Raw genomic sequence first — 27,213 nt, 5'->3', positions numbered from 1 at the left:
GAGCTTCCTAAATTTACTGGGTCTGGGATCTTGTTCATCCGCCATGGATATATTCGAAGAAAAACGTAAAACTGGAAATGGGTACGACTGAAACCCTAGAAACGACCCACAAATCTGAGAATAACGATCTCAGATGGAAACTAATGGAATGAGGGAGAAATCTTAGTACGAAACCTAAGCAGAAGAAATAGAGATCTTATGAGTTTAAATGAAAAGATTCCTGTGACACGAGCGAGTTGCAGGTGGCAGCTATGGTGGAAGAAATGGAGTTTTTTCGCCTGACTTTAGAAGAAGACAAGGCTCTGAGTTTTGGATAAAAAAAAAAAAAGGAAGTCCCTTTTAGGGATTTAAATGAAACAAACGGAGATGAAGCGTCTCCTCTTACGCCGTTACAAGTTAAAGTAACAAGAAAGCAAGCGCTGTTCTGACGCCGTTCCATAGAACGTCAGTTCGAAATTAATGGTAGGCATACGAAACGTGCCACGTGGAGTCATTGCCTCGAGATGGTACGAAGGCAGAGGCGCCAAAAGGCATCAATGAAATATTGAAATTATGACTGCACGGGATCAGAAGAGTCTGGTCTAAATAAAATTTTGTTTCTAAAGCTTCATATATTGCCCCCGAACAGTGGTAATAAAATGAAGCTGGGGAGCAATTGTAGGGAGGTATTCCCAAGATACATTTAGTTGCCGAACACGTGATATTTGGGAGCACGTGGTAAGTAAGACAGTGTAGGGAGGTATTCCCGAGAACATGCATCTAGGTGCCGAACACGTGATATTCGGGAGGGATTGGTAAGTACGACAGGACTTACCGCCGGGCTGTTCGCTGAACATCGATATGGACCAATGATATGAGAAGTCATGGCTATAAATAGACTGTTCGGCAGTTAGAGACATTCTGATTACATTGGACCAGTTACATGTGAAGTAGTTGGTCCAAGCCGACTGTTCAGTTATGATACAGCCGACCAGATGATGTAAAAGACTAAGCTTGTGATACGAGTGATCACGGGTTGAAGGCAATGCAATCGATATCCGAATAAATGGTACGTGGGACCATAGTTTGAATATAGACAGGACAGTCATCGTGCTAAACAAGTGTTCGGCAATATGGACCAGTGACATGAGAAGTCAATGGTCCAGGAAAGTTGTACGGGCTCAAGGACCAGTTACGTGTGAAGTAACTGGTCTAAGCCATCTGTTCGGCCACGAAATGGCCGAACAAAAGAAAGAACTTCAGTCAAGTATTGGAGCATAAAGAACATTCTGGAAGAGTCCAGAAACAATGGTATTCCATTAAGGAATAAGATCCCAGGATTATAGGATCTGGGAAAGATACCCAATGAGAATGGGATGTTCGGCCAGTAAAGGAAAAAGAATCCTAAAAGGACTCTTTTTCTATTAAACTGATAAAGGAAACGAGAATCCTTGATATCCTGGGTTTCCTATACGAGTTGGGAATCCTATGGCAATAGGGATGCTTGGGCGCCAAGCATCCGAATGTCTTTATAAACAGAGTAAGCCTAGAGGTAAAAGGTACGCAATACATTGCATTCTTATTGCTTTCCTACTGATAATTAGGGTTTGATTGCTAGTTCGTGATACTGACAAAGGCATCGGAGAGCCTTTGCCACGAGAGGCAGAGGTGCGCTCACCCCCTGTCTATTTTGCAGATTAGGGTTCCGACGACGAATTAGGGTTCCGGTGAAGAGGCACGAGAAAGCCGTTGCAATCCAGTTGATCAGAAGGCATCAATTGTTTTCATCCCCCTACAATTGGCGCCGTCTGTGGGAAACGAACCAGTTCCCTTTTGAAAAATAAGTACGATGGAAGAAGATCCAGCTACTCCATTTAGTCCGAAAGACCAGTTGGGTGGGGGAAGAGATAAATCCCCACCAGGCGCTCCGAGAAAGCCCACTGGTAGACATGACAGAGGTAGCTCCAAAGAAAAAGGAGACAAAACTGCTACTGGCTCCACGAGAAGGAGTAGGTCTCATCGAAGAGAAGAGTCAGTTACCCGTTCAAAGAACATACACGATGATGACGATGTCCTTGATAAGAAGAGAAGGGAAATCGAGGAGTATGCTCGTTTAATTAAAAAATGAAAGTATGAGATACAGGAGTTGCAGCGGGTACGAGAGCACCCAGAAGATTCTGGACTCTCTCGTAGGCATTCCCAAAGAGATGGAAGGACGCTGGTAGTCCATAGGCAGACCCATTCACGAAGAAGAAGAAACAGAAGTCCTGTCATGGGGCGTTATGAGGCTTCTCCACGAAAAAGGGGAAGAAGAAGTAAAAGCCGAACAGAAGAGAGAAGGGCTTCTTCACGAAAAGGGAGAAGCAGAGACAGAAGTTCCACCCCCGAAGAGGAGGGAACAAGGAAACATCATCGAGACAGGTATGAGAGACCTGATGCTGATTGGGCCAAAGCCGCGGCTCACAAATCCAAGGAGTTCGAGGATGGGACAGTGACTGCACGTGAAGCAGCACGTAAGGCATTAAGTAATATTGCGGCCTCCCCATTTACAAAGAGGCTACAGGAGGCTAGGTTGCCGAGCAGAGTGAAGCACGTCGCATTCGTACTTTACGAGACAAATACGGATCTCGTGGCTCACATACAGCATTATCAACAGGCTATGTTTATGCATGAAGGGGATGATTCCATCTTGTGTAAGATGTTTCCCTCCAGTCTTGGCAAAGTGGCCTTATCCTGGTTTCATAAACTGGCCCCACGATCCATACGTGGGTGGAGGCAGTTGGCCGAGGAATTCACTGCTCGGTTCTTGACGAGCAGAAAGGCCCCAAAGACCTTTGAGAGTCTTTCCACCATGAAACAGGAGGAGAACGAGCAAATCAGAGATTATGCAAAGAAGTATTGGGAAACTTTCAACGAGATTGAAAGTTGCAGTGAGGAGTACGCAATTGCTACCTTCAAAACTGGTTTGCCTGTTCGGGGAGAGCTGCGCCGATCATTGAATAAACATCCAGTAGCCATTTTGGCTAAATTGATGGAACGAATAGAGCAACATGCCAGAATGGAGGATGACATACTCCGTGAGGATGGCAGGACAGTTGCCGAACAGCCGAAGGTGCCAGCCAAAAAGGTGGAGAAGCCAGAACCCAAGACTTATAGAGAGAAAAGGGAATATGGGCAGGCTAAGAAAGAGCCATATAAAGATAAGCAAGCTCCTGATCCAAAAGCTTTCTTTTCTATCACTACGGTTTGGAAGGAACCAATATACAGGATTCTTTATCGAATAAAGAATCAGCCATATTTCAAGTGGCCCCCGAGTTTAGGCGGAGACAAGGATGCAAAACGTGCTACGAATCAGCACTGCAGTTATCACAAAGATTAGGGCCACATGACCGAGGATTGTGAGATGTACAAAAGGCACCTTGATGATTTGGTCTCTCGGGGCTATCTCAAGGAATTTATCCAGGAGGATCCTAAGGAGAAAGGGAAAGCTATGGAGCTGGGTTACGAACAAAACCCTAAAGGTGTGATCCATATGATACATGGGTTGGCTACACCTTATACGAGGAATGAGGTGAGGTTGTTGCAAAGGCAAGTCAGACACGATCAGCATGTGATGCGTTTGGGAAATAAGAGAGGACGAGAGAATGATGTGTGCAACGAAAGCATAGCATTCACTGACGATGACTTGGGGGAGGTCCAAATACCCCACAATGATGCATTGGTCGTAACCTTACGAGTTGGAGAATATGACATCGAGAGGATCCTGGTGGACTCGGGGAGTTGTACAGAGGTATTGTACTATGATGCATTCAAGAAGCTGGGGCTGGCCCAAACAGACTTAGAACAGTCTACAACACCTCTCATTGGGTTCGGTGTAGGAGCAGTCTGGCCCCTTGGAAAGGTAACATTACCTGTTCGGGCTAGATCAGTGGTGTTGATAACAGACTTTTTAGTGGTCGATGTCCCTTCTTCCTATAACGCAATTATAGGGAGGACATGGTTGCATAAGATGAGAGCAGTCTCCTCGACTTATCACCAGATGGTGAAATTCCCAGGATCAAATGGGATTGAAGTCCTTAAAGGCAACCAGAAGGTGGCACAGCAATGTTTGATTTCCATCATCAAAACAGCCCCAAAGGTCCACCATGTTCATACATTAGAAGTACCAGATCAACCAACCATCGAGGATGTTGGGAGAAGCCCGGCTGAAAAAGTGGTTGAAGGCCTGGAAAAGATTCAGATCAACGAGACTGATCCTGAAAGATATTTTTTAATTGGGGAATCACTACCAGCAGACGAAAAGGCTGAATCGATAAGATTTCTAAAGGAGTATATTGATGTTTTTGCATGGGTGCCAGAGGAAATGCCCGGGGTGGATGCAGATGTGATCTGTCATCATTTAAACATTGACCCTCAGCACAAGCCAATCATTCAGAAAAAATGAAGAGCAGCCGTGTAGCATGTAGATGCAGTGATTGAGGAGGTCGATCGTTTACTGGAGGCCAAAGCAATACGTGAAGTCTATTACCCAGAGTGGTTATCCAACACTGTTGTGGTAAAGAAGAAGAATGGGAAGTGGCGTGTCTGTGTGGACTTCACAGACCTAAACAAAGCGTGCCCTAAGGACAGTTTTCCTTTGCCCAGGATTGACCAATTGGTTGATGCAATCTCTGGTTACGAGCGAATGAGTTTTCTCGATGCATATCGAGGATATCATCAGATTGCTATGTTTGAACCTGATCAAGAGAAGACTTCGTTCATCACACCACGAGGGTTATACTGCTACAGTGTCATGCCGTTTGGGCTGAAGAATGCTGGGGCTACATACCAAAGACTTGCAACCATTATGTTCAAAAAGCTCATTGGGAAAACTTTGGAAGTTTACATAGATGATATGGTGGTAAAGAGTCGAGAAAAAGGAGGGCATATTACTGACTTAAAAGAAGTGTTTGAAATCTTAAGGAAGTATAAACTAAAACTCAACGCCTCGAAGTGTGCGTTTGGAGTTGGTTCAGGAAAGTTCCTGGGCCATTTGGTAACCATGAGAGGGATAGAGGCAAACCCCGATCAGATTGATGCCCTACAAAGACTACAGAGTCCCAAAACTACCAAAGAAGTCCAGAGGCTGACTGGAATGGCAGCAGCACTTAACAGATTCATCAGCAGGTCAAGTGATAAGTGCAGACCCTTTTTTCAATTGCTAAAAAAGAGGGAGGGATTTGAATGGGGAGTAAAATGTGAGCAAGCTTTCCAGGACCTGAAGAAGTACCTGGCCGAACCCCCACTGTTGTCAACTCCACAGCCAGGTGAGTCCTTAATTCTGTACTTAGCTGTTTCCGAGCATGCAGTGAGTGCAGTCCTGCTGAGGGATTTGGGGATCGAACAAATCCCTATTTATTATGTTAGCAAGACATTGTTGGATGCAGAGACGAGATATCTGCCTTTAGAAAAACTTGTCCTGGCACTTAGGACAGCCACACACTACAAGAAATCAGTCTTTCTGCGACGAATTTTTTAGCGAGGATGTCTATTTCCTCGCTAAAGGAAGAGTTTTGGCGAGGAAATTACTGTTTCCTCGCTAATGGTGTTTTTTTGCGTGGAAGACATATTTTCCTCGCTATTTAGTTGTCGCTAAAGAGTATTTGTGACGAAGTTTTAAAATTCCTCGCAAATTGTTGTCGCAAAAAACGTGGTGGGAATTTTTTATGTAGGCAGGGAAAATGAATTTGCGAGGAAATACAAAATTTTGTCGCCAAAAGGCTGTAGTGTTTTTTTTGCGTGAAACTGTTTTGGACGTTAAAGTTGTAGACATTTTGCGAGGAATTATGTTTCTTGCAAAAATATTAGTTATTTGCAAGGAAATAAAGAATTGGTTGCTAAAGACATATACTTACTTTTTGAGGAAAATTGTGTTCCTCGCTAACTTACTTTTTGAGGGGAATTATGTTCCTCGCTAAAAATCCGAAGTAACTTTTTAAGTCCCACAAGCCCACCTCCAAAGACACCTCAGTAGGTTCATAACTGGGAACTACCCCTTAAAAGGAAAGGCATTTTCGACTCCCTAGTTTCTAGACAACCAAACCAAATAAAGCAAGTCAGAGGATCATTTATATGCTACATCAGGCTAAAATTGACAGAAAATGGTAGAAAATAAAGGGAAAAAACAGGGGTACTCTGCAATTAAAAAGCAATCTTAGAATCAAAATTGGGTTCCGGGCGAAACCAAATAGATGAAGAAGAATCACCCAGAAATAAGAAGATAAGAAAAAAAAGGGTTTCTTTTCACTGCCAAATCCGAAAAATCCAGCCCTAAATTGCAAGTTCTAAGCATCAATTGTAAGGATTTAAGTTGGGTTTGTTCAAAGTTCCAGCCATTGGCCGAAATCTCCACTGTCAAGAAACCAAGGTAACGCCTCCACTCTCTCTTGCACCGAACTCTGCCATCTCCCTCTCTTTTCTCACCTCTTCTCATCACCCAATCGTTAAACCACCCATCTCTCACAAAACCCTCATCCCACTGCCCTAACCAGTCCAGAAATCAAACCCTAACCCCCTTCCAAAATCTGTCCGAAACTAGCACCCCCATGGCTCGTTTTGCATCTTTCCTCAGCGAAACCACCGAAAACCTTGCTACGTAGGGCTTATTGATCTACTCCCTCTCCAGAGACCTGGAACATAGTGTAAGGCACCTCTCTCTCTCTCTCTCTCTCTCTCTCTCTCTCTCTCTCTCTCTCTCTCCTCCCTTCGATTTCTCCCCTTATTCCTTATTCCATTGTTTGCAGCTATGTGTTTTACAATATATTATAGTATATACTTGCCCATTAGCTGAACTGTTTTGTTTCATGTTTTAAAAAAATACGTTTTCTATACAAAATAGCAAAATCTAGTAATTAATACTAGATCTTCTTGGTTTCTGTTAGTTCACAACAAAGAAAAGACAAAAAGGAAGGGCAAAAGCACTTGACTGGGACTCTCTCTCTCTCTCTCCCCCGTCATTTAGTTCATAGCAAGCCCTAATTAGAGTCCTCATTGTAGTCTAGCTTTAGGAATTCAATTTAATTTAGGGCTTTTGACTCCTGTTACCCAATAATATATAGCTCTAATTGGCAATTGGTTCTGTAAAATAAAAAGAAACATGCTAATAGGAAAAAAATCCTAGTGGAAGTCAAGTTTTTAGTTTAAAATTAATCACACTTTGTATATAGAATTACCTACTTATTTATTACTTAGTTTATTCGGTGATTTCTTTTGAAACCCAAAACAATTCCGTTGGATCCCAGCTATTTGGTGCTTTCACATGCTCAACATGATATTTCACATGTTTTTTCTTGATTAGTAGTCTTATCCTTGGATTGTCATTCCCAATATCGAATAATAGTGGTTCTTTCTTAATTACCAGGTCCACATTATGTATTGCACATATTTAATGACCATCCCTTTACACAAAGTCTAAAATATGGACTACTTTCTATACTTCTTAATAAAGAGGTTAATAAAGTACCTTTTACTTTCCACATCATGTATTCCACATATGTTTTGTTTGGGGGGCTAGATGGGTTTATGAGGCTCTGAGTTTCTGAAGCAGTTTGGTTGGGTTTTCGTGAGCTTTTCGTTATGAATTTGGTTCTTTTTTTGGCTAGTGGGTTGCTGTTAGTTTGATTGGAATTTTTTGGATTTTGTCAAAACCATTTGAGTCTGTGTTGTTCATTTTTCATTTGGGTATGGGAGAGAGTTTTTATTTTATCTTGTCTAGGCACTCCGCCCGGTGAATGAAGAAATGTTGAGAAGCTCATGCCTTGAATGATGCTCGAATTTTGTATGAAGAAGGTATATGCATTCATGTGCATTTAGTGTAATGATTTTCCATGCATCACTTCTAATTTCGTGTCTAATCTTTAACAGAATAATCACGTTTTTAACTCTTAAGTTATTAGCGCTCTTTGTTTGCTTTTGTGGGTGATGGAAATTTTTTTCTAAGGCTTAGAGTGGTGGCTGGCCTTGGTTTGAAAGAGCAAAAATTTTTCTAAGGCAAAAAATTAACAGAAGGCTATGGTAGCGGAGCACCTTAGTAGCGTGCTACCACTTGTATGCGCCCTAAGAGTGCTAGGGCTCTTCGGTGGCGCTATTCAAGGCGTTCTTGATTTTTTATTTAATTTTAATGCCTGAGTTTGAATGGCGCTCGCGGAGCGCCTTAGCAGCGCGCTAGCGCTAGCTCGCGTGCTAAGAGCGCCCCAGCAGCGCGCTAGCACCCCGGCGTGTTGCTTTCTCTTTGGCTAGCTCTAGATTTGTACCAGCACATATATAAGCATATTTTTCACTCTTTTAGGGCACCCTCTCTTGTATTAGCCCACTTTAGAGAGAGAAAATCAATTTCACTCATATCCCTTGTGTGCTTATGCATTTGAGATGATCTAAATTGAGTATTTGATCATCCTTTGTCATCCTGGAGAAATACTCTAATATTCAATGTATTCTCTCTAGGTTGATTTGTTTTTCACAAAAACTTCATCTCTTTTTTAAATCCATACATTGTTGCCTATGACTCTACATGGCCGGATGATTCCAGAGTCGGCTTGACCCGGAGATCGAGGTGGTGAACTCTTGGTGGCTATGGAATCAAGAAGGGGCTCGAAGAGCTATATCAAAGAGCGGAGTTAGGTGTCACAAGAGGCTTGTGGGTAATTCCTAATTTGTATTCTCTTTGTAAACCTTTTGATTTAAAGCATTTTGGTAGATTAGGCCGTGGTTTTATGCTTATGTGAGTTTACCCTAAGTAGTTTCCACGTATATCCTTGCATTCGAGTTCTTTAGTTTTATTGCTATTGTCTTTAGTTGTTGAATTGACAGAATAGCATGGAACTTGGTTAATGATTAAAATAGGAAACTGCATGAATTTTTAATTGATTGTCTTATTTTTAGGATGTGGTTGGCTATCTTTTTGGAGGTTTTCTTATTGATATTGTAGTTTTCTTTCAGTTCATAAGGGCTTAAGATGGATAGGAGTTGGATGGAAATTCGTAATAGAAGGCACCCTTTGTATATTGAAGGAGTCAAAGAATTTATCAAATTTGCGATTGATCATATGCCACCTAGTGAAACTCTCATTTGGTGTCCATGTATAAGATGCAACAATTTCAACAAGATGTCATCCGGTTAGAATGGCCGCCGACCGGACTTCGGCACACAAAACGACCTTAGCAACTCATTATAGTTAGTGTCATCCGGTTAAGGACTATTGTTGCTTGATTTCTTGTGGGCTCCGTCCGGTCACAATCTACTTGCTAACTAGTTGGGATACTCATGTTTAGTAGTATGATAAATTCATTTTTAAATTATGACTATAATTTGTAAAGCTCTTTATTGTGTTCTGTATATGCAGATTGCTCAACAATCGATGGTGATCATTTGGTGCATGGAGATACAATATTGGAGTAGGAGATTGGAGTTAAAAAATGTTTTGGAGGACAAAGCTGCTATTTGCCTTGGTGTTTGAATTTGCACTATAGTTAGACAGTGCATGTTTTGTCCAGTTAGTAGGTGCTGGTTTAGAGGTACATTGAACTAGATTTGTCATATCAAGTGAAATGGGATAAGTAGCTATTGGTTAATGTCATGTATTGACCTCCTTTTTGTTATATGAAGTGGAATGTCATTAGTACTTGGTTTTGTGTATCAATTGGAATTAGAGTATCGATCACTTGTTTTGGATATGAATTAGTGTACCCTATGTTGAACAGACACGGACACGGACATGGAATACGGCAATTTTTAAAAAAATGGGGATACAGACACGGCGGGAACACGCTACATGTATAAATTAATAAAAAAATGAATTTATAATTTTTTTAATGAACCATTGTATATGCTAATTATCGAATTGAAATTCATAAAGTGTCCTCGGCGTGTCCCCAACCATGTCTCCCGCGTGTCCCCTATCAAAAATAATAAAAAAATTTGGACACGACACTGTTTTGGAATGTCGGTACTTCATAGACTGTACCAATTGAAATTAGCTATTATTCATTGATTGAAGAGGGCTTTTTTCTCACAGAATGGTGGTGCTTGGGCGCCAAACATGGGTCTGTGGGAGGGCTAAGAGTTTCTCTTTTCAACTCCCGACTATGGGGAGGGCTAAGAGACAAATTGGTTATGCAACTAGCTTTGAATGGCTGGGTATTGATGTTTGGTTATAATTACCCTTGATGAAAATGTTGTGTTTTGCTGCCTAGTTCATGAGGGTATCTTTCTGCTACTGGATGACCACATCTAATTTTTGGAATGAGGCCTTGAAGAGATTTTCCATTTTAATAGGATTGTTACTGCAGTTTTGTGTCCAATGGATTGGAATACTAATTGATGCATAAGCAGTGAAAGAGTATATCAAGTGGGGGTCATGCGGCTGGATGAGTTTTGGTTGCTGTTATAATGTGCCGTACCTGCGGCTGAATTTCAATGCTGATGAGGGATATGGTTACACTGCTCCATTTGTTTTCTTGTTGCTGGTGATGTTTACTCTGAGTATGAAGCTGATTTTGATCTCAAGAATACCATGTTTCTGTTTTTGTTGTTGGGCCATGGATATTGCTGGTCATGGATTAAAGATTCACATGATTGTTGGTATCCTGTGAGATCGTGACTATTCGGTTTGATGTTAGGGTGATGCCACTCTTCCTTTTGTGGCTTCATCCAAAGTTTCATTGGGTATTTTTTCTTTTCTTTTGGCCTTCTCTTTTGCTTCAAGCTAGGTTCTTCATGTAGCTTGAGTTTTGGTCACCTCGATGTACTCTTTGCTAGTTTCTAATAAAATTTTGTTGCTTATCAAAAAATATGGGTCTGGTTTTAGACAAAGAAAAAACAAGAAAAAACAAAGCAATGCCATCCATCACTTGAACACAGTTTTCCTAACCATCACTGCCTAATTGTGATAACTTTGTTTGATATTACTGCAAATTTTAGTCGCTAAAAGCCTAATTGTGGTAACTTTGTTTTATACTAACAATAAAAACATTTTGCAAGGAAATGTGATGGTTGTCAAAAAAAAAAAAAAAAAAACGTGAGTATTATTTTAGCGTGACCCTTGGTAGTTTTATACTATTGTTGCTCTTTTTAAAAATAAATGTCATTATATCTTAGTTTTGCAAAAAAAAAAAAAAAATCATAATAATATTATATTTTAAATAATATTTCAAGGTTTTGTGAAATATGGATTAATTAAATCATTCATTACAGTTAATCATGTATTCGTTAGACACTTGACTAGATGAGAAAAATAATTTTTCAATAAATTCACATCCCGACGAAGGGACTTTTAATACCTAATCGAGCCAAAAATTTACATGAATGGCTTAATCAACATGCATAACAAAATCAACGATCTCGATCGTCATGATTATGTCGCGACCGTGTGGTTATTGTACATCAACAATTGAACAAGACTTTGTTTACTATAAATTGCATCCCGATGAAGGGGCTTTCTAAACTTAATTGAGTAAAAAATTTACATGATTGCTATAATCAATAAGCCCAACGATATCAACGATCTCGATCGTCATGATTGTGTCATGGTCGCGTGGCTACTATACATTCAACTACTGCACAATATTTAGTTTACTATCAAATAAGTTGAACGTATAGATTATAAAGATCATTGTCAAGTATATTTTTTATAATGGTCGATCTAAACTGTTAGGATTTCACCTTTTACTGATAACATCATTTCTACTAAAATTTGAGATCATCGGATATTGATAATCACATGATCAGAAGACATTAATGCGTCTGGGGGCATTAAAGTCTTTATGATGCATCACTCGAGCCCACAATGAGGTCTTTTTTTGCCATCTGAGTCGTCTATCATTTTTAAATAATATGAATTAAATTATTTTTGTACCAGCATGAAGTTAATCACCTATCGTTAGATGTTTGATCTAATGAAACGTATCGTTTTATTAATGAATTTGTATCTCGATCGATGAAGCGGTTTACTGAACTCGATTGAGCCAAAAATTTATATGACTGATTTCATCAACAAACACAGTGAAATTAACGGGATCGATCGTTAAAAAATTTATGTGAGAGGTTGTGTTTGATGTTGTGTTTGAATTGTTATATATGTAGCACTGTTGTACAAGAAATCAATATTCACAAAAGAAAATCATTCAGCGAGGAATAATTTTCGTGTCATTTGTCCTAAAATTTCCAATTAATGAATGGCGGGATTGGGAAAAAAGAAAGGCGCGCGGGAGGGAAAAAAAAGGACAGAAGGGCGGCACCGTTTGGGTATAAAAGGGGGATCGAATACTACTCCTACTCGCCTCTCTCTCTCTCTCTCTCTCTCTCTCTTCTCTTCTCTTATGAAGTTGCAAAGAACGATGACTTCTCATAACCAACACTGACTTATTTTTCGATCGGAGCCTCAAGCAGCACAACTGGGTTACTTTCTAATCCCTCTAGTCTGAGATTTTAGGTACGGTGGTAAGTTTCCATCTCTTTTGCCATATCTTTCTCCAAAGATCCTAAATCCTAGTTGATTTGTTGTGATTATTTGGGGCAAAGGTTCCATAATCTTATATACATATTTTTACATGGTTGTGCATCTTGGGATATTTAGATGAAGCCCTACAAGTGTTTGACGTAATGCGTCATAAAGGGGTGCCGTGTACTGGTCATTTATGGAAGTCATTGGTTCTAAGTTATTGTAAGAGAGGGCTGGTGGAGGAGGCGGAGTTGCTGAGTATAGAAATGGAATCCCAAGGTTTCTTTATGGATAAAATTATTTACACTACTCTTATTAATGGGTATTGCAAGAAAAAGAAACTGAAAATGGCTATGAGGCTATTTATGAAAATTCTGAAGAAGGGTTGTCAGTCTATTGCACAGATTCCCTTTGTCATTGGTTTAGAAAAATGGAATGCTGTCCTGGGGCTGGAATAATTGTATTGTAATTGAGGTGAAGTGCTTTGGTTGGGTTGTTAATGGGACTTTTGAAAGAAGAATTTTGGTAACAGGGTGCTTGCAACTATTATGTACCACTGACTGATTGCCATGCAATGTCTCACATGCGCTTGGATAAAGCCTGGGGTGAGCCAAGTATCCCAACAGTGACAGATGGGTGGGCCTATTTTGCTATTTGTTTTTGTGTGTTTTTTGTGGTTTGGTTTCAAATTTTAGCATCGAAGACAATACTGCGACTCTGTGAGTCTTGGATCTGGATTGTAGCATTGAACAGCTGATGATGCTCAGAGTGAAATTATCTGTTCACCAAGGATTTGACATGTACTCTTTGTTAATGATTGATATCTTTCTGTGGTTTCAATGCGTACAAAGGACATTTCAGTATGTCCCATTTGAAGGGGGATAAAAATAAAAGATAGAAAGAGTTTGTAGAGGCTTTATTGACCTGCATTTCTTATAAAAAAATTATTAAGTTGCATCCTTTACTTTTTTTTTTACCCGTTGAGTGTTGGATTTGATGTTAATGTTTTTATATGTAAAATTATATTAGATTCTAAAGGAGTAAAACACCTAAAATCCCGTTGAGTGGGGGCTGGGATTAGGTTAGGCTTTACACTAAAACACCTAAAATCCCAACTCTCACAATAATGAAAAGCTGAATCTACTGTGTGGAAATCAAGAATCTTGAAACAATATTAGAGAAATCCGTTCGGAGAGACCAAACATGCATGGAATTTATTTATTAATTTTTTTGCTGATCATGAAATTAAGCACATGCAGGAGCTGCTTAGAAAAGTAAAGAATTTTTATTTCCTTCAAATAGGAGATTGTTCACAACCTTGACAAAGCTGATTAGGAAAGTGAAAAATCTCTTTGATCATGAGGAATCATTTCCTAGGGCCTTTACTTGAATCATTTCGTAGGGCCTTCACTTTGAATGTCTTGAAGAAACTTCGTTGCCAATATTTATCTGAAGGTATATTGTTTTGATAAGTTTTTGTTGCGGGACACTTCCTAATGCCCATTGTGAATTGAATAAAAAGAAAGTGCGACAACTATGATGGGAAAAAGGGCTAGTGGCCCTTAGGATTTTGAGGCATATAGGGAATGTCTTCCAAGTTCCAATTATGGCTTCCAAAAAAGGTCCAGCTATTTGAGTAGAAACTTTATTGTAAGGAGAATTTACTTGCGTGACAATTGGAATAAGGTGACTGTCGTTTAGTGTTTTGTAGCTCAATTGGCATGATTGAATTGTTTGGGAAGAAAGTTAGGAATTTAGCCCACTTAATGAAGATGCTGATTGAGATGTAGTATGTGTGCCCCTAAACTTTAATTGAGGGAGGTGTGCAATTCAGAATTCCTGAACTAATACCTCAAAGGCTCAAATAGGTTGGTGTCTGTCAGGGACGGTGCTAAGAAGTCTTTGATTTGGTATGAGTTCCGCTGTAGAAGAGAATGAGCATGCCATGAAAAGGAATATAGGGATATTTTGAACTAAAATGTGCCGCTAAATATTTATTGGTATGATGAATTAGGATATCATGGATAGACATTAGGCATAATGAGTTCTTTTATGAGACTATACAGAGTGAAATTCAGCTGTGTACACTATCTCACTACTTGTTTGCTTTTCATGAAAGAGTCGAAATCGTATTTATTGTTTCAATATGCTTCCTGCAAAGACTTCAACTAATGAACCAATTGGCTTACTAAAACTAAAACTAGGTCTCATACAATCACTAAACTCTATTTACTTCACATTCATGAGAATAAGTTATCATAATTTTTTCAGTTGGATGCTTTCAAGTTCAGCCTTTTCTTTGCTCGGGATTGTATTAGACAACAATTAGATATTACTAATTTTGCGCATCTTGGATGTATTTGATGGTTGGTCTATTCTTATTTTTGTCAGTCTTATAGATACGCAAAGATGTCTACTAGAGGTGGAGGACGAGGAGGACGAGGAGGTCGTGGAATGACAGGTCATGGAATCACTGCTCATGGTGTGACTACAAGATCAGTGCTTACTCCTGCTGTGCAATTTTCGCCAAATAATGGTGCGACTACAAGATCAGCGATTACACCTGTTGTGCAATCTATGCCAAATAATGATCCAGAGCAAAACTCATCTGCCGCTCTACACATATCTGAGTCTGAGCAACCAAATGAATCCTTGACACTTGGTACTTGTTAAAGAATGCATTTTTCACTTACAATTTATACAATGCAGTTTCATACAAATCTATATTTCCTTTTTTTAAAAGGTACACCTATAACTAAGCAAGTGCGTGGGAGAACTAAAGGTTTAGCGCTAGCTAAAATTCGAAGGCGTGGAGAGAAGGTTAAGTTGGGATTTTCTAGAATGCTAGGACAACCAACGAGTGACAACGAGGATGACTTGACTAGGTACACCACAGAGTTAGGTATTATTGTTCGGCAATTCGCTCCTCTACAGGCCAAAAGCTGGAAGGTGGTGCCCCAAGATGCAAAGGAAATGTGTATTGCACACATTCGTGTTAGTATTAGTAGCATTCTGAAGTAGTTTTGATAGTTTGATGAAAAATATCGCACATAAGAAAGATAATGTGAATCGTTTTGCTTGACATCGAATTTGCTGTCTCTATATATGCATTTGACTGGATGAATTTGTGGGGCAAATAGGAAAAATTTGATCTTCCTGAAGCAACTTATGTAGACAAAGCTATACTGCAAAGTATGGGTAAGCGATATTGTGATAGCCGATCCCGCCTCAAGAAGAAGTTCAACAAAGGAGCTGTCGATTGCCCTGCACACATAGAGGGGGCAGATTGGGGATATTTGTCTAACTTATGGCAAGACAAAGTCTATCAGGTATGTAGTACTAATTTGCTATAGTTAAGATTTGGTAATATCTTCACGACCCCAACTCTTACTATAAATTCTAACATATAGATATTGTGGTACTCCTAATTGGTTATTGAAAACGCAGGAAAAATGTGACAAGTACAAGGATAGTCGATATAAGCCTAGGAATCACCATGTTGCTGGATCAAAGGCTTTCTACAAGGTCAAAAATCATTTGGTATTCCTCTATTATTTCCTTACAGTTTTCAATATTTGTTGAGTACAAAAAAAAGTATATGATTTTTTTTTTCACGAACCTAATTCACCAGAGAGAGAAAAACAATGGCGTGAATCCTGACCTTCCTGAGACTTGGAAGAAGACTCATTACAACGAAAAGAGAAAATGTTGGACAGATGGTTCAGAAACTGTATATGTAAGTGAAAAACATCTCATAATGTATTAGTTTTATCTTCTAGAAAAATTTGTTTTCATTGTCAAGGCATAATTTATTGTGATATTTGCAGAAAAAATTAAAAGATGTTCAAGATCAAGCGATGGCAAATGGATCTATTCCTTTGACAGATGAGGAGCTCTCATGTACAGTTTTTGGACCTAAACCAGGATACATACGTGGTTTAGGACATGGTCCCAAGCCTAGCTTAACAAAATCTGGCCAAACTTCTCGGGCACAACTTATAAGAGATGCTGAAGAGGCTAGAGAAGAAACTACAGCAGCGCAGAAGAAGTGTGAGGAGGCTCTAGTTAAAGCAACACAAGCTCGTAAAAATACAGATCAACTAGCAGAAACCATAGCTAATATGCAATCCCAATTAAATTTCTTGTTACAGCAAAATGATCGCAACATGCCTTCCAATGATGCTAGTGAGTTTTTATTCCTCGCTTTTTTTTATTTTTACTTTTATAGACTTGTAGTTGGGCAGAAAAATAGTGACGACATAGTTTTATTTGCGCTATAGTTGAACATCTAATAACATCGCATACTAGACTGAGACTTAGGTTTGTATCTTATGGTTTTTGGTTTAGGAAGTTCGAGTATTACTCAAGGAGTTTCCACATAGTGAATGCAAGTCAAAATTTTTGGACAAATGCAATATGGAGATGTATTTTTCTGAATTTTCTAGTAATCCACTGTTAGGCGGATGTACGTTTTTTTTTTTACTTCATAGATGCTTTGTTTCCTGCATGAAATTTTTTGTATAAATCTAGAGAAACTTGATGATTGGGCCTCTATTCTCTAGTGCTCCAACAAATTATAAATGTCTTTTAGTAATAAGCTAAGATGGACTAGGTTGAAAACTGGTGGTTGCTGCCATATCTGTTTTGAAAAGAAAAGAAGAACAAACTCCTAATTGTAGGGTTTTCAATGAGGAGTTTTTTGAGTTGTTGAATTGATGATTAAATATGAAGACGAGGTAGAAGGCTCAACGGAAGGTAGAAAGCCATGCTACTTGCTAAACCCTACGGGTTTGTCAAAGTACCATTGATATCAGAAAAGTCTACATCTGTAGTGAGTATGAACTCCATTAGGTGGCTAATCTCTCTTGCTGCAAATTTTGAATATCATCAACAGTTTGATTTGATGAATGCCTTCCTCAAATGGAGCTTGGAGGAGGAAGTCAATATGGATAATCCACCTGATTTATCATTTCTTACAACTAATAGAAAACGATGCAAAGCTGAATACAGCCCTTATGAGTTAAGGCAATCCACTTGAGCCTGTTTGATTAAGTTTTTCAAAGCTATATAGAATGTAGCTGCAGCCATATATAGTGGAAACAAAAAGGCTAACGTTTGATGGTACATTATTTTCCTAATAACTCCTGATATAAATATTGGTTAGATTGTGGTTACAGGCGATGATATAGAGTTATGCAATGAATAAAGACTTAAACTGGCTGAAGAGAGATCTGTTTTAGGAAATGAAGTTGCTTTGTCTAGGATGATTCCTGACCTATTGATGGAGGCAAGAGCAGTGGGTTGTGAACCTGTTGATAACTTGTTAAGTATGAAGTCAAACAGATTCAAATGTGGTCGGAATTTGATATCCGGCTTCATATCAGCGTGACACGAATAGTTCATTAGCTATATAAGTGAGTTTTCATCCACCAACTGTAACGGCATTGTCCACTTTGGGCTAGGGCAGCTAGGCTCTCTTGACTTCAAAGTGCGTTACCACTTGGAAGCGCTATGAACTTTCTTATTATACCCCAAGGACTTTTCCTATCTAGTTGATGTGGGATGGGGTGTTAAGGATAGCTGTATCAGTAGTCTTATGTTAAGCATGTTTAGCAGTGATGGTTTATTGTAATCAAATGGTAATCCAAGACTAGAATTTGTAAATCTTTTCGTTGTGTTACATTTATGCAGATTGCTCAATAAACGATGGTGATCGTTTGGTGGATGAAGATGCAATGGATTACTAGATGGGAAACCAATGATATCTTTTGGTCGATGAAGATGCAATGGAGTACTAGATGGGAAACCAATGATGTTATCTTTTGGTGGATGAAGATGCAATGAAGTGTCAGATGGGAAACCAATGATGTTTGGAGGACAAAGTCGCTTCTTGCCTTTTGTTTTTTGGGACATCTAGATGGAAGAAGGATATTGGAAGGATGCAATTAGTTTTTGGTACTTAACAGTACATAATATAGTACTTCATTGTGGTTTTTGTAAAGATACTCGATACATGATATTATCTTTTGGGAATTGAGGTACCAAGTTATGAGATTTGTGAAATTGTTTTAATGTTCATGCTATTAACTTTGAGTTTGATGGATTATGCTATTTGAATTATATAGCAGATTATTGTATGACAGGAAGCAAAAAGAGTTATTTGTGAGGACGAGTTTCCTTGCAAAATGCATTTCCTGTTATGGGGCTACTTATTTCCTAGCCAAAAAGTCAATTGTTTGCAAGGGAATTTGGTTTGTTGCCAATGAGTGCACCATTTTGTGAGGAAATGTTTTGTCGCTAAACATGTATATTTTGCGAGGAAATTTGGATTGTTGCTATTGAGTACACCATTTTGCGAGGGAATGTTTTGTCGCTAAACATGTATATTTTGCGAGGAAATATTTTGTCACTAAATATGCATATTTTGTGAGGAAATTTGAGTCGTTGCTATTGAGTATACCATTTTGCAAGGAAATGTTTTGTCACTAAACATGGATATTTTGCGAGGAAATTTGGGTCGTTGATATTGAGTACACCATTTTGCGAGGAAAATATTTTGTCACTAAACATGTATATTTTGCGAGAAAATTTGGGTCGTTGCTATTGAGTACACCAATTTGCGAGGGAATGTTTTGCCGCCAGAACTTGTATATTTGGCGAGGGACGGAGTATTTATAGCGACGAATTTGTTTTACATCACCATCAAATGAATTTCCTCGCAAAATGGTTCACTCAATAGCAACGAACCAAATTTCCTTGCAAAAAATAACTTTTTGGCGAGGAAAATTATTTTTGTCGCAAAAAAGAATCGGAGACTACCCATTTGCGAGGAACGGACGACGAATTAAATTTCCTCGCAAAAACTCTTTTGCGAGCAAAAAATTGCATTTAGCGACGAAAATGCTTCCTCGCAAAAGACTTGATTTCTTGTAGTGACAAGAAAATTGCCACACTACTTCCAAAGCCATAAGGTTGTGGTTTATACTGAGTTTCCATTAAAATCATTGCTACGAAAGGCAGACTTTTCGGGAAGGATCTCGACATGGTCCGTGGAGTTAAGCCAGTACGATCTCGAATATCAGCCACGCACAGCAATCAAAGGCCAAGTGTTAGCTGATTTTGTGGCAGAATTTTCACCCACTGTGGCTCCCCTACCTCCTACGAGAAAGGAACAGGAGACTGAGACATCATCCATGAAGGATCAACCTTCAGCCGAACAGGATCCCACGGAGTGGAAGCTATTCGTTGACGGATCAGCATGTAATACTGGTTCTGGAATTGGGCTAGTCCTGTTTCCTCCTCAAGGAGTTCTGATTGAACTATCTGTTCGGCTTGGATTCAGTGCAACGAATAATGTAGCTGAATATGAGGCACTCCTGGCTGGATTGAGGAGTGCAAAAACCCTTAAAGCAGAACGGGTTAGGGTGTATTGTGATTCCCAGCTTGTGGTAAATCAGCTGTCCGGCGAGTATGAAACTCGAAATGAAAAGATGGTGGCCTATGTGCAGGCAGCCAAGGACTTGCTTGATACCTTCGAGAGGGTATATATTGAACAAATAAGTTCTGGACAGAATGCTCATGCAGATTCATTAGCTTGGTTGGCTGCGGCTGTTCCTACTGAGTTCAAAAGGAGGGTAGCAGTCGAATATCTGAATGAGCTGAGCATTGGGAGGAATGTAGACTTGGTCTTGGATGTGAACCAAGGACCAAGTTGGATGGACCCAATCATGGAGTTCTTACGAGACGAGATACTACCATCTGACAAAAAGGAGGCCCACAAAATAAGGGTCAAATCTGCTAGGTTTTGGCTGTCCCTAGAGGGTAAGTTGTACAGGAAATCCTTTACAGGCCCATATTTACTATGTGTGCATCCTGAGATGGTACAAAAGTTCTTTCATGAAATCCACGAGGGAACATGTGGGAGCCATGCCGGAGGCAGATCTATTGCCCACCGAGCAATTACTCAAGGCTACTGGTGGCCACACATGCAAGAAGATGCAAAGGTGTATGTGAAGATTTGTGAGAAGTGTCAAAAATTCTCACCAATGATTCGAACACCCGCCGAGGATCTCGTGCCTTTGACAAGTCCCTGGCCTTATGCTCAATGGGGGATGGATATCGTGGGACCATTGCACAAAGCAACTGGGAATCGAAAATTCCTGCTTGTAGCAACTGACTATTTTACAAAGTGGATTGAGGCAGAACCACTGGCCAAAATCACTGAACCTATGATAGAAAGGTTCATGTGGAAAAGCATCATCACTCGCTTTGGGGTCCCTTACTCATTGATCACAGACAATGGATCCCAATTTCAGAAGATATTCAAAGCTTTTTGTGCTCAATATGGAATACGAAATTATTATTCCACCCCAGCCTACCCTCAGAGTAATGGGCAAGCGGAGGCGTCTAATAAAACTATCCTTGATGGAATCAAGAAAAGATTGGACAAAGCTAAGGGAAAGTGGTCTGACGAGTTACCATTAGTTCTGTGGGCTCACCGAACAACGCCTAGGAGGTCTACGGGAGAGACCCCCTATTCATTGGCCTATGGAACAGAGGCTGTCATACCTCTGGAGGTGGGTCTGCCGACCAATAGGACCGTTTTGGTTGGAAGTGGAGGCAATGACAGGGCCCTTCAAATCGAGCTTGACCTTGCCGAGGAGAGGAGAGAAAAAGCCTTGGTACATCTTGCTTCTTACCAAGAACAGCTGATGAAAAGCTACAACAAGCATGTTCACCCTCGAGAGTTTGGTGTTGGGGACCTCGTACTACGAAAAGTGCTCGGCAACACCAAGGTGGCGAATGAAGGCAAGTTGGGGGCAAATTGGGAAGGTCCGTATCGAGTGACTGAGATTGTAGGCATAGGGGCCTATAGATTGGTAGATTTGGATGGTAATCCAATTCCGAGGCCTTGAAATGTCCATAATCTATGAAAATTCTTTGTTTAAAAGAAGCATTCAGTTCTGTTTTAGATTTGCACTACGTGATTGTGTGGGAATTACGAATATAATTCCCTTGTTCTATATTTTAGTTGCAAGGGGTACGAATAACGCCCTCTTGAGTTTTACCGATTATGAATAAAATCACTTTTTTAGTATAATTGTTATGTTCTAATCTAGAATATTGGTATTTGTTTTAAATACGAACTACGAGATTAGTTTCCCTCATTCGTATTGGGGAGCAGGGTATACAGTTCAGTACGTGAAACTGAAACACAAATATGAAACACTTGTAAGATTTTCAAAACTTTAAGTACGTGAAACTTAAACACAAGTACGAAACACTTGTGTGATGTTCTAAGTACGTGATACTTAGGCGTTTTTGTGTGAGTACGTGATACTTAACAAGTATGAAACACTTGTATGGATTTTTAAAGTACGAGAAAACTTAAACGTTATCCAACACACGAGTAGTTCTAAGTACGTGATACTTAGAAGTTTTTGTGTGAGTACGTGAAACTTAACGAATGCAAGTACGATACTCTTGTAAACGTTTATTGGCATGGCTTGAAAACATAACGAGTATATGTTAGCCACATTTATTCAAGTACGAGAAACTTAAAAACGTTAAGTATGTGAAACTTATAAATATCTGTTCTTAAGTATGTGAAACTTAAAAGAACACCTATATGATTATATGAACCTTACAAGTGTTTGTACGAAAATACTTGAAAGATTTGAAGACGAATACACTTGTATGTACTAAACTTGAAAACAATACGAGACACTGGGAAACAAATGTTTTTAAGTACGTGAAACTTAGATTCAGTACAAAGAAATCATGTTTGTAGGATCTGCTCGAGTACGAAATACTTATGCAAACAAAACATATATGATTAAACTGGATCAAAAGTACGAAATACTTAGATAAAACTGATTTGCATCTAAAAATGCAAAAAATGAGGGAAGTCGAGCAAACCATAAGGTTATGCCACGAAGGGCCGAATACATGTGTTAAACAAAGTATTTGATTGTACTGATGCCTCACAGGGCCAAAATATGCTTATGGTCACGCAGGACCGGCAACAGTTTATATACTTACCAGCTTAGTCCACATTCTAGACCTCTGGAGTGTTAGTGTTGATCTCAGTATCAGCACCATCTTCAACTACATTCTCTTCCAAGTTTATGGGCTCAAGGGTCGAAGCCCGAGCAGGAGATTGAGCAGGGTGCACGCCTGTGGGTGTGTCTTCTTCTTCAGCATTAGCAAATTCCTCAATTTGCTGTTCGATGTCGTCCTTCGGATGTCCTGCTGGTTCCTGAATGTTCTGAGAAAGGGTGCTCGGCAGATCATTCTCAACCCAGAGGGGTGAATCCTCAGCAACCCCTACCTTGGTCAGACATGCCTCCCAGCATGCAGTCCAGATCTGGTCATGTATAGCTGGCATCTGTTCGACGTAGCTTGTTGTTGTGGCGTCAAAACCCTTCTGGTACCCTTCTTCATAGGAGGCTTTTTTGGTGTTATCGATCTCCAACAATGCTTGATTGAGGCCCTCCTTAGCAATCTCCAGCTTGCCCTTAGCTCCTTCAAAGTCAGCTTTAGCTTTATCTCTCTCTCTCTCTCTAATCTGGTAATGGTACGGAGCAGTCTTGTGTTGTTGTTCAGTAGCGAGATCCTTTCGTTATCTGCATCCTGGAACTTCTAGCCCAGTGTGACCATTTTTTGAATAAACTGGCAAAAACACCGAGTGGTAAGTGACAGGTGTAGCAATATATGATACGTGGTATACGAAATATACATAAAGACTTATATGAAAAGATTAAGTCACATCACCTTGATACCACTGACGAGTCCAGTGGAGACAAGCCGATCAGGAGCAGCCTCAGATTCCTTCTGCATGTCTACAGCAAGCAATAGACCTTGGGCAAGGGCGAGTGCTATTTTCGAAGAGCTGGCACTGTCCCCAATATGAATAGGCCGATCGCCCCTAATGAGATTGGGGGTCCAGCTTTCGGGAAGCACTGGAGTACTCGAAGAAGGGGGTTGTTGGACTAAAGTAGTGGTTTGGGTAAGGGCGTCTCCAGTTTCTTCGCTCCTGGGACGTTTGTCCCGATGAGCATCAGTAGCCTCAACGGGACTATCTTGTTCCCGAGGAGAAGATGACGATCTTGCAGATCCCCCCCTATTACGACGTGAACGTGGGGGAGGGGCGCCAGTTGATGCTACCCTATTGGTAGCACCACGTCCCCGAGAGGAGACAATGAGTAAAGAACTGAGGTTAATGGGTTGGTGCGTCATCGTACCTGAGGTTGGAGGTGATCGAGAATATCCGGATGAGGACGACTGACTGGTAATTTGGAGAGGAATGGGTTATTGTTCGGCAATGACTTGCCTACGACCAGATCTTCTGAGTACCACACGTGTTTGAGGTATACCGTCAGGAATAGCAATTTCGCCTGACTGACCTGCAAGAGTGACACCAGCTTGAAGCCTTGAACTGTGTGGTTGGGGAGCAGTGGATGTAGACGCAGCACTAGTGCTGGGGTGGGCAAGTCTTCTGTCGATGACCCCTATGTACGAAGGATCGTATCCCAGCAGTATATCAGCGTCTCGACCCCGACCAGCTGTTCGGGTACCTGGTTCTCCCTTGTATTTTAGGATCCTGTTTATGTCCTCTGTTCGGACGTAGCTCGGCTCACGTCTAGGACGTTTGTTAACGTTTCTCAGTTGCAAGATTGGAGTTATAAAACCAAAATTAGGCACATAGAAAGCTACGAGAAAGCAGTAAATGAAAAAATTGCAAAAAGATAAAAAGCAAGAGCATACGTGAATAACCCCATATGTGGGGGCAATGGAGCCCTAGCATTTGGCCATCCTCTCCTAGTGGCTCAAAGGCTCCAGTGACATAGAGAAAATCAATCTCATGATCCCGAGCGGAGTCTGGCAGGTTGAGCAGGAGACGCTTTTCCGCCCTTCTAACTTTGAAATAGTAGGTATTGTATTCAGGGTTTAATACAATACTGTACCACCACTGAATATCCCAAATTCCTAACTGGGTCCCCAAAATCCTATTCAAAGCTATTACACCCATTATCAGCCTAAAGACGTTTGTCGATACTTGCATGGGAGTCAGACGATACCAGTTTAGGATCTGGCGGAGTAATGGGTGAAAGAGGAAATCGGACTCCACCTTCGACAATGGCCACAATTGGGATACACATTCTATCCTAAGAGCCACCGTCCCTATCTGCTCCTAAGGGGGCGAGTTCGAGCCCCACATTATCAGGAATGCTATACTCAGACCTAAATGCCGTCATGGCAGTTGGGGTTTCGCAGAGTCTCCTAAACTTACTGGGTCTAGGAGGGTTTTCGTTGTCATCCGCCATGGATATATTCGAAGAAAAAATTAAAGATGGAAATGGGGGTGACTAAAACCCTAGAAAACGACCCACGAAACTGAGAATGGAGATCTCAGATAGAAACCTAAACAGAAGAAATGGAGTAAGAACGAGGATCTTACAAAGATGTTGTGACGATTTCCTGGAAAGTAATCGGATTTACAGATGGCAGCGATGGCGGATAGCGGGATGTTTTCACCTGGTTTCTAGAGAGAGAAGGAGCGAGTTTGAGTTTTGGGTAAAAAACCAAAAAGAGCCCTTTCAAGGGTTTAAGGGTGAGAGACGGAGACGAAACGTCTCCTCTCACGCCGTTACAGGTTAAAGTAACGGAAAGCAGAAACCGTTCTGACGCCGTTTCATAGAACGTCAGTTCGAAATTAATGCTAGGCATACGAAACGTGCCACGTGGAGTCATTTACCCCAAAATGGTATAATGACAGAGGCGCCAAAAGGCATCAATGAAATATTGAAATTATGACTGCACAGGATCAGAAGAGTCTGGTCTAAATAAATTTTTGTTGCTAAGCTTCATATATTGCCCCCGAACAGTGGTAACAAGATGAAGCTGGGGAGCAATTGTAGGGAGGTATTCCCGAGAACATGCATCTAGTTGCCGAACACGTGATATTCGGGAGGGATTGGTAAGTACGACAGGACTTACCGCCGGGCAGTTCGCTGAACATCGATATGGACCAATGATATGAGAAGTCATGGCTATAAATAGACTGTTCGGCAGTTAGAGACATTCTAATTACATTGGACCAGTTACATGTGAAGTAGTTGGTCCAAGCCGACTGTTCGGTTATGATACAGCCCACCAGATGATGTAAAAGACTAAGCTTGTGATACGAGTGATCACGGGTTGAAGGCAATGTAATCGATATCCGAATAAATGGTACGTGGGACCATAGTTTGAATATAGACAGGACAGTCATCGTGCTAAACAAGTGTTCGGCAATATGGACCAGTGGCATGAGAAGTCAATGGTCCAGGAAAGTTGTACGGGCTCAAGGACCAGTTACGTGTGAAGTAATTGGTCCAAGCCATCTGTTTGGCCACGAAATGGCCGAACAAAAGAAAGAACTTCAGTCAAGTATTGGAGAATAAGGAACATTCTGAAAGAGTCCAGAAACAATGGTATTCCGTTAAGTAATAAGATCCCAGGAATATAGGATCTGGGAAAGATACCCAATGAGAATGGGATGTTCGGCCAGTAAAGGAAAAAGAATCCTAAAAGGACTCTTTTTCTATTAAACTGATAAAGGAAACGAGAATCCTTGATATCCTGGGTTTCCTATACGAGTTGGGAATCCTATGGCAATAGGGATGCTTGGGCACCAAGCATCCGAATGTCTTTATAAATAGAGTAAGCCTAGAGGTAAAAGGTACGCAATACATTGCATTCTTACTGCTTTCCTACTGATAATTAGGGTTTGATTGCTAGTACGTGATACTGACAAAGGCATCGAAGGGCCTTTGCCACGAGAGGCAGATGTGTGCTCACCCCCTGTCTATTTTGCAGATTAGGGTTCCGACGACGAATTAGGGTTCCGGTGAAGAGGCACGAGAAAGCCGTTGCAATCCAATTGAACAGAAGGCATCAATTGTTTTCATCCCCCTACAGATAGGACTTATCGCCGGGCAGTATGGTGAACAGCGATATGGACCAATGATATGGGAAGTCATTGATCCATGTAGTCTGTTCGGCCAATTAAAGACCAAATAACATGATAAGTCAGTGGTGTAAACTAAGCTGTTCGGCAGATAGAGACATTCTGATTACGTTTGGACCAAGTTACATGTGAAGTAGCTGGTCCAGGAAGTCTGTTCGGCAACGAGTTGGCCGAACAAGGAAAGAACTCCAGTCAAGTATTGGAGCATAGGCAACATTCTGGAAGAATCCAGAATGTGTGGTATTCCGTTAAGGAATAAGATCCCGAGAATATAGGATCTGAGAAAGATACCCAATGAGAATGGGATGTTCGGCCAGTAATGGAAAAGAATCCTAAAAGGACTCTTTTCTAATGAACTGATAAAGGAAACGAGAATCCTTGATATCCTGGGTTTCCTATACGAGTTGGGAATCCTATGGCAAAAGGGATGCTTGGGCGCCAAGCATACGAATGTCTATATAAACAGAGTAAACCTAAAGGTAAAAGGTACGCAATACACTGCATTCTTATTGCTTTCCTACTGATAATTAGGGTTGAACTGCTAAGTACGTGATACTAACTTTGGCATCGGAGGGCCTTTACCACGAGAGGCAAAGGTGCGCTCACCCCTTGTCTATTTTGTAGATTAGGGTTTCGACGACGAATTAGGGTTCTGGTGAAGAGGCACGAGTAAGCCGTTGCAGTCTAATTGATCCGAAGCATCAATTGTTTTCATCCCCTTACAGATGAGAACTGTATTCCTCATTAC

The 27,213-nt window shown here is 40.6% G+C and overlaps 1 protein-coding gene and 2 long non-coding RNA genes across 3 annotated transcripts; all 3 read left to right on the top strand.

The window, feature by feature from the left end:
- Nucleotides 1–6,633: 6,633 nt before the first annotated feature.
- Nucleotides 6,634–9,755, top strand: LOC131322453 (uncharacterized). Its single transcript, XR_009198845.1, has 3 exons — nucleotides 6,634–6,659; nucleotides 6,900–8,657; nucleotides 9,359–9,755. It is a non-coding gene; the product is annotated as an uncharacterized LOC131322453 (long non-coding RNA).
- A 2,385-nt stretch (nucleotides 9,756–12,140) lies between these two features.
- Nucleotides 12,141–15,117, top strand: LOC131322444 (uncharacterized). The gene is made up of 2 exons (XR_009198843.1): nucleotides 12,141–12,453; nucleotides 14,854–15,117. It is a non-coding gene; the product is annotated as an uncharacterized LOC131322444 (long non-coding RNA).
- Nucleotides 15,118–15,295: 178 nt separating this feature from the next.
- LOC131323804 (uncharacterized) lies at nucleotides 15,296–18,547 on the top strand. Its single transcript, XM_058355644.1, has 6 exons — nucleotides 15,296–15,448; nucleotides 15,595–15,783; nucleotides 15,902–15,994; nucleotides 16,086–16,190; nucleotides 16,282–16,639; nucleotides 18,146–18,547. Exons 1-6 carry the CDS (start codon nucleotides 15,296–15,298, stop codon nucleotides 18,199–18,201), a joined length of 954 nt encoding a protein of 317 aa, XP_058211627.1. The 3' UTR covers nucleotides 18,202–18,547.
- The last annotated feature ends 8,666 nt before the right edge of the window (nucleotides 18,548–27,213 follow it).

The sequence above is a fragment of the Rhododendron vialii genome, chromosome 4a (genome assembly GCF_030253575.1).
Source record: "Rhododendron vialii isolate Sample 1 chromosome 4a, ASM3025357v1".
NCBI lineage: Eukaryota > Viridiplantae > Streptophyta > Magnoliopsida > Ericales > Ericaceae > Rhododendron > Rhododendron vialii.
This window is presented reverse-complemented; position numbering and strand designations above follow the sequence as displayed.

Excerpts from the sequence above, each read along its gene's own strand:
- LOC131323804 (XM_058355644.1), top strand. The coding sequence starts at position 15,296 with ATGCTAGGACAACCAACGAGTGACAACGAGGATGACTTGACTAGGTAC. Across the intron at positions 16,191-16,281 it reads ATGGTTCAGAAACTGTATAT|AAAAAATTAAAAGATGTTCA; the intron begins GTAAGTGAAAAA and ends TGATATTTGCAG. Across the intron at positions 16,640-18,145 it reads CATGCCTTCCAATGATGCTA|ATTGCTCAATAAACGATGGT; the intron begins GTGAGTTTTTAT and ends ACATTTATGCAG.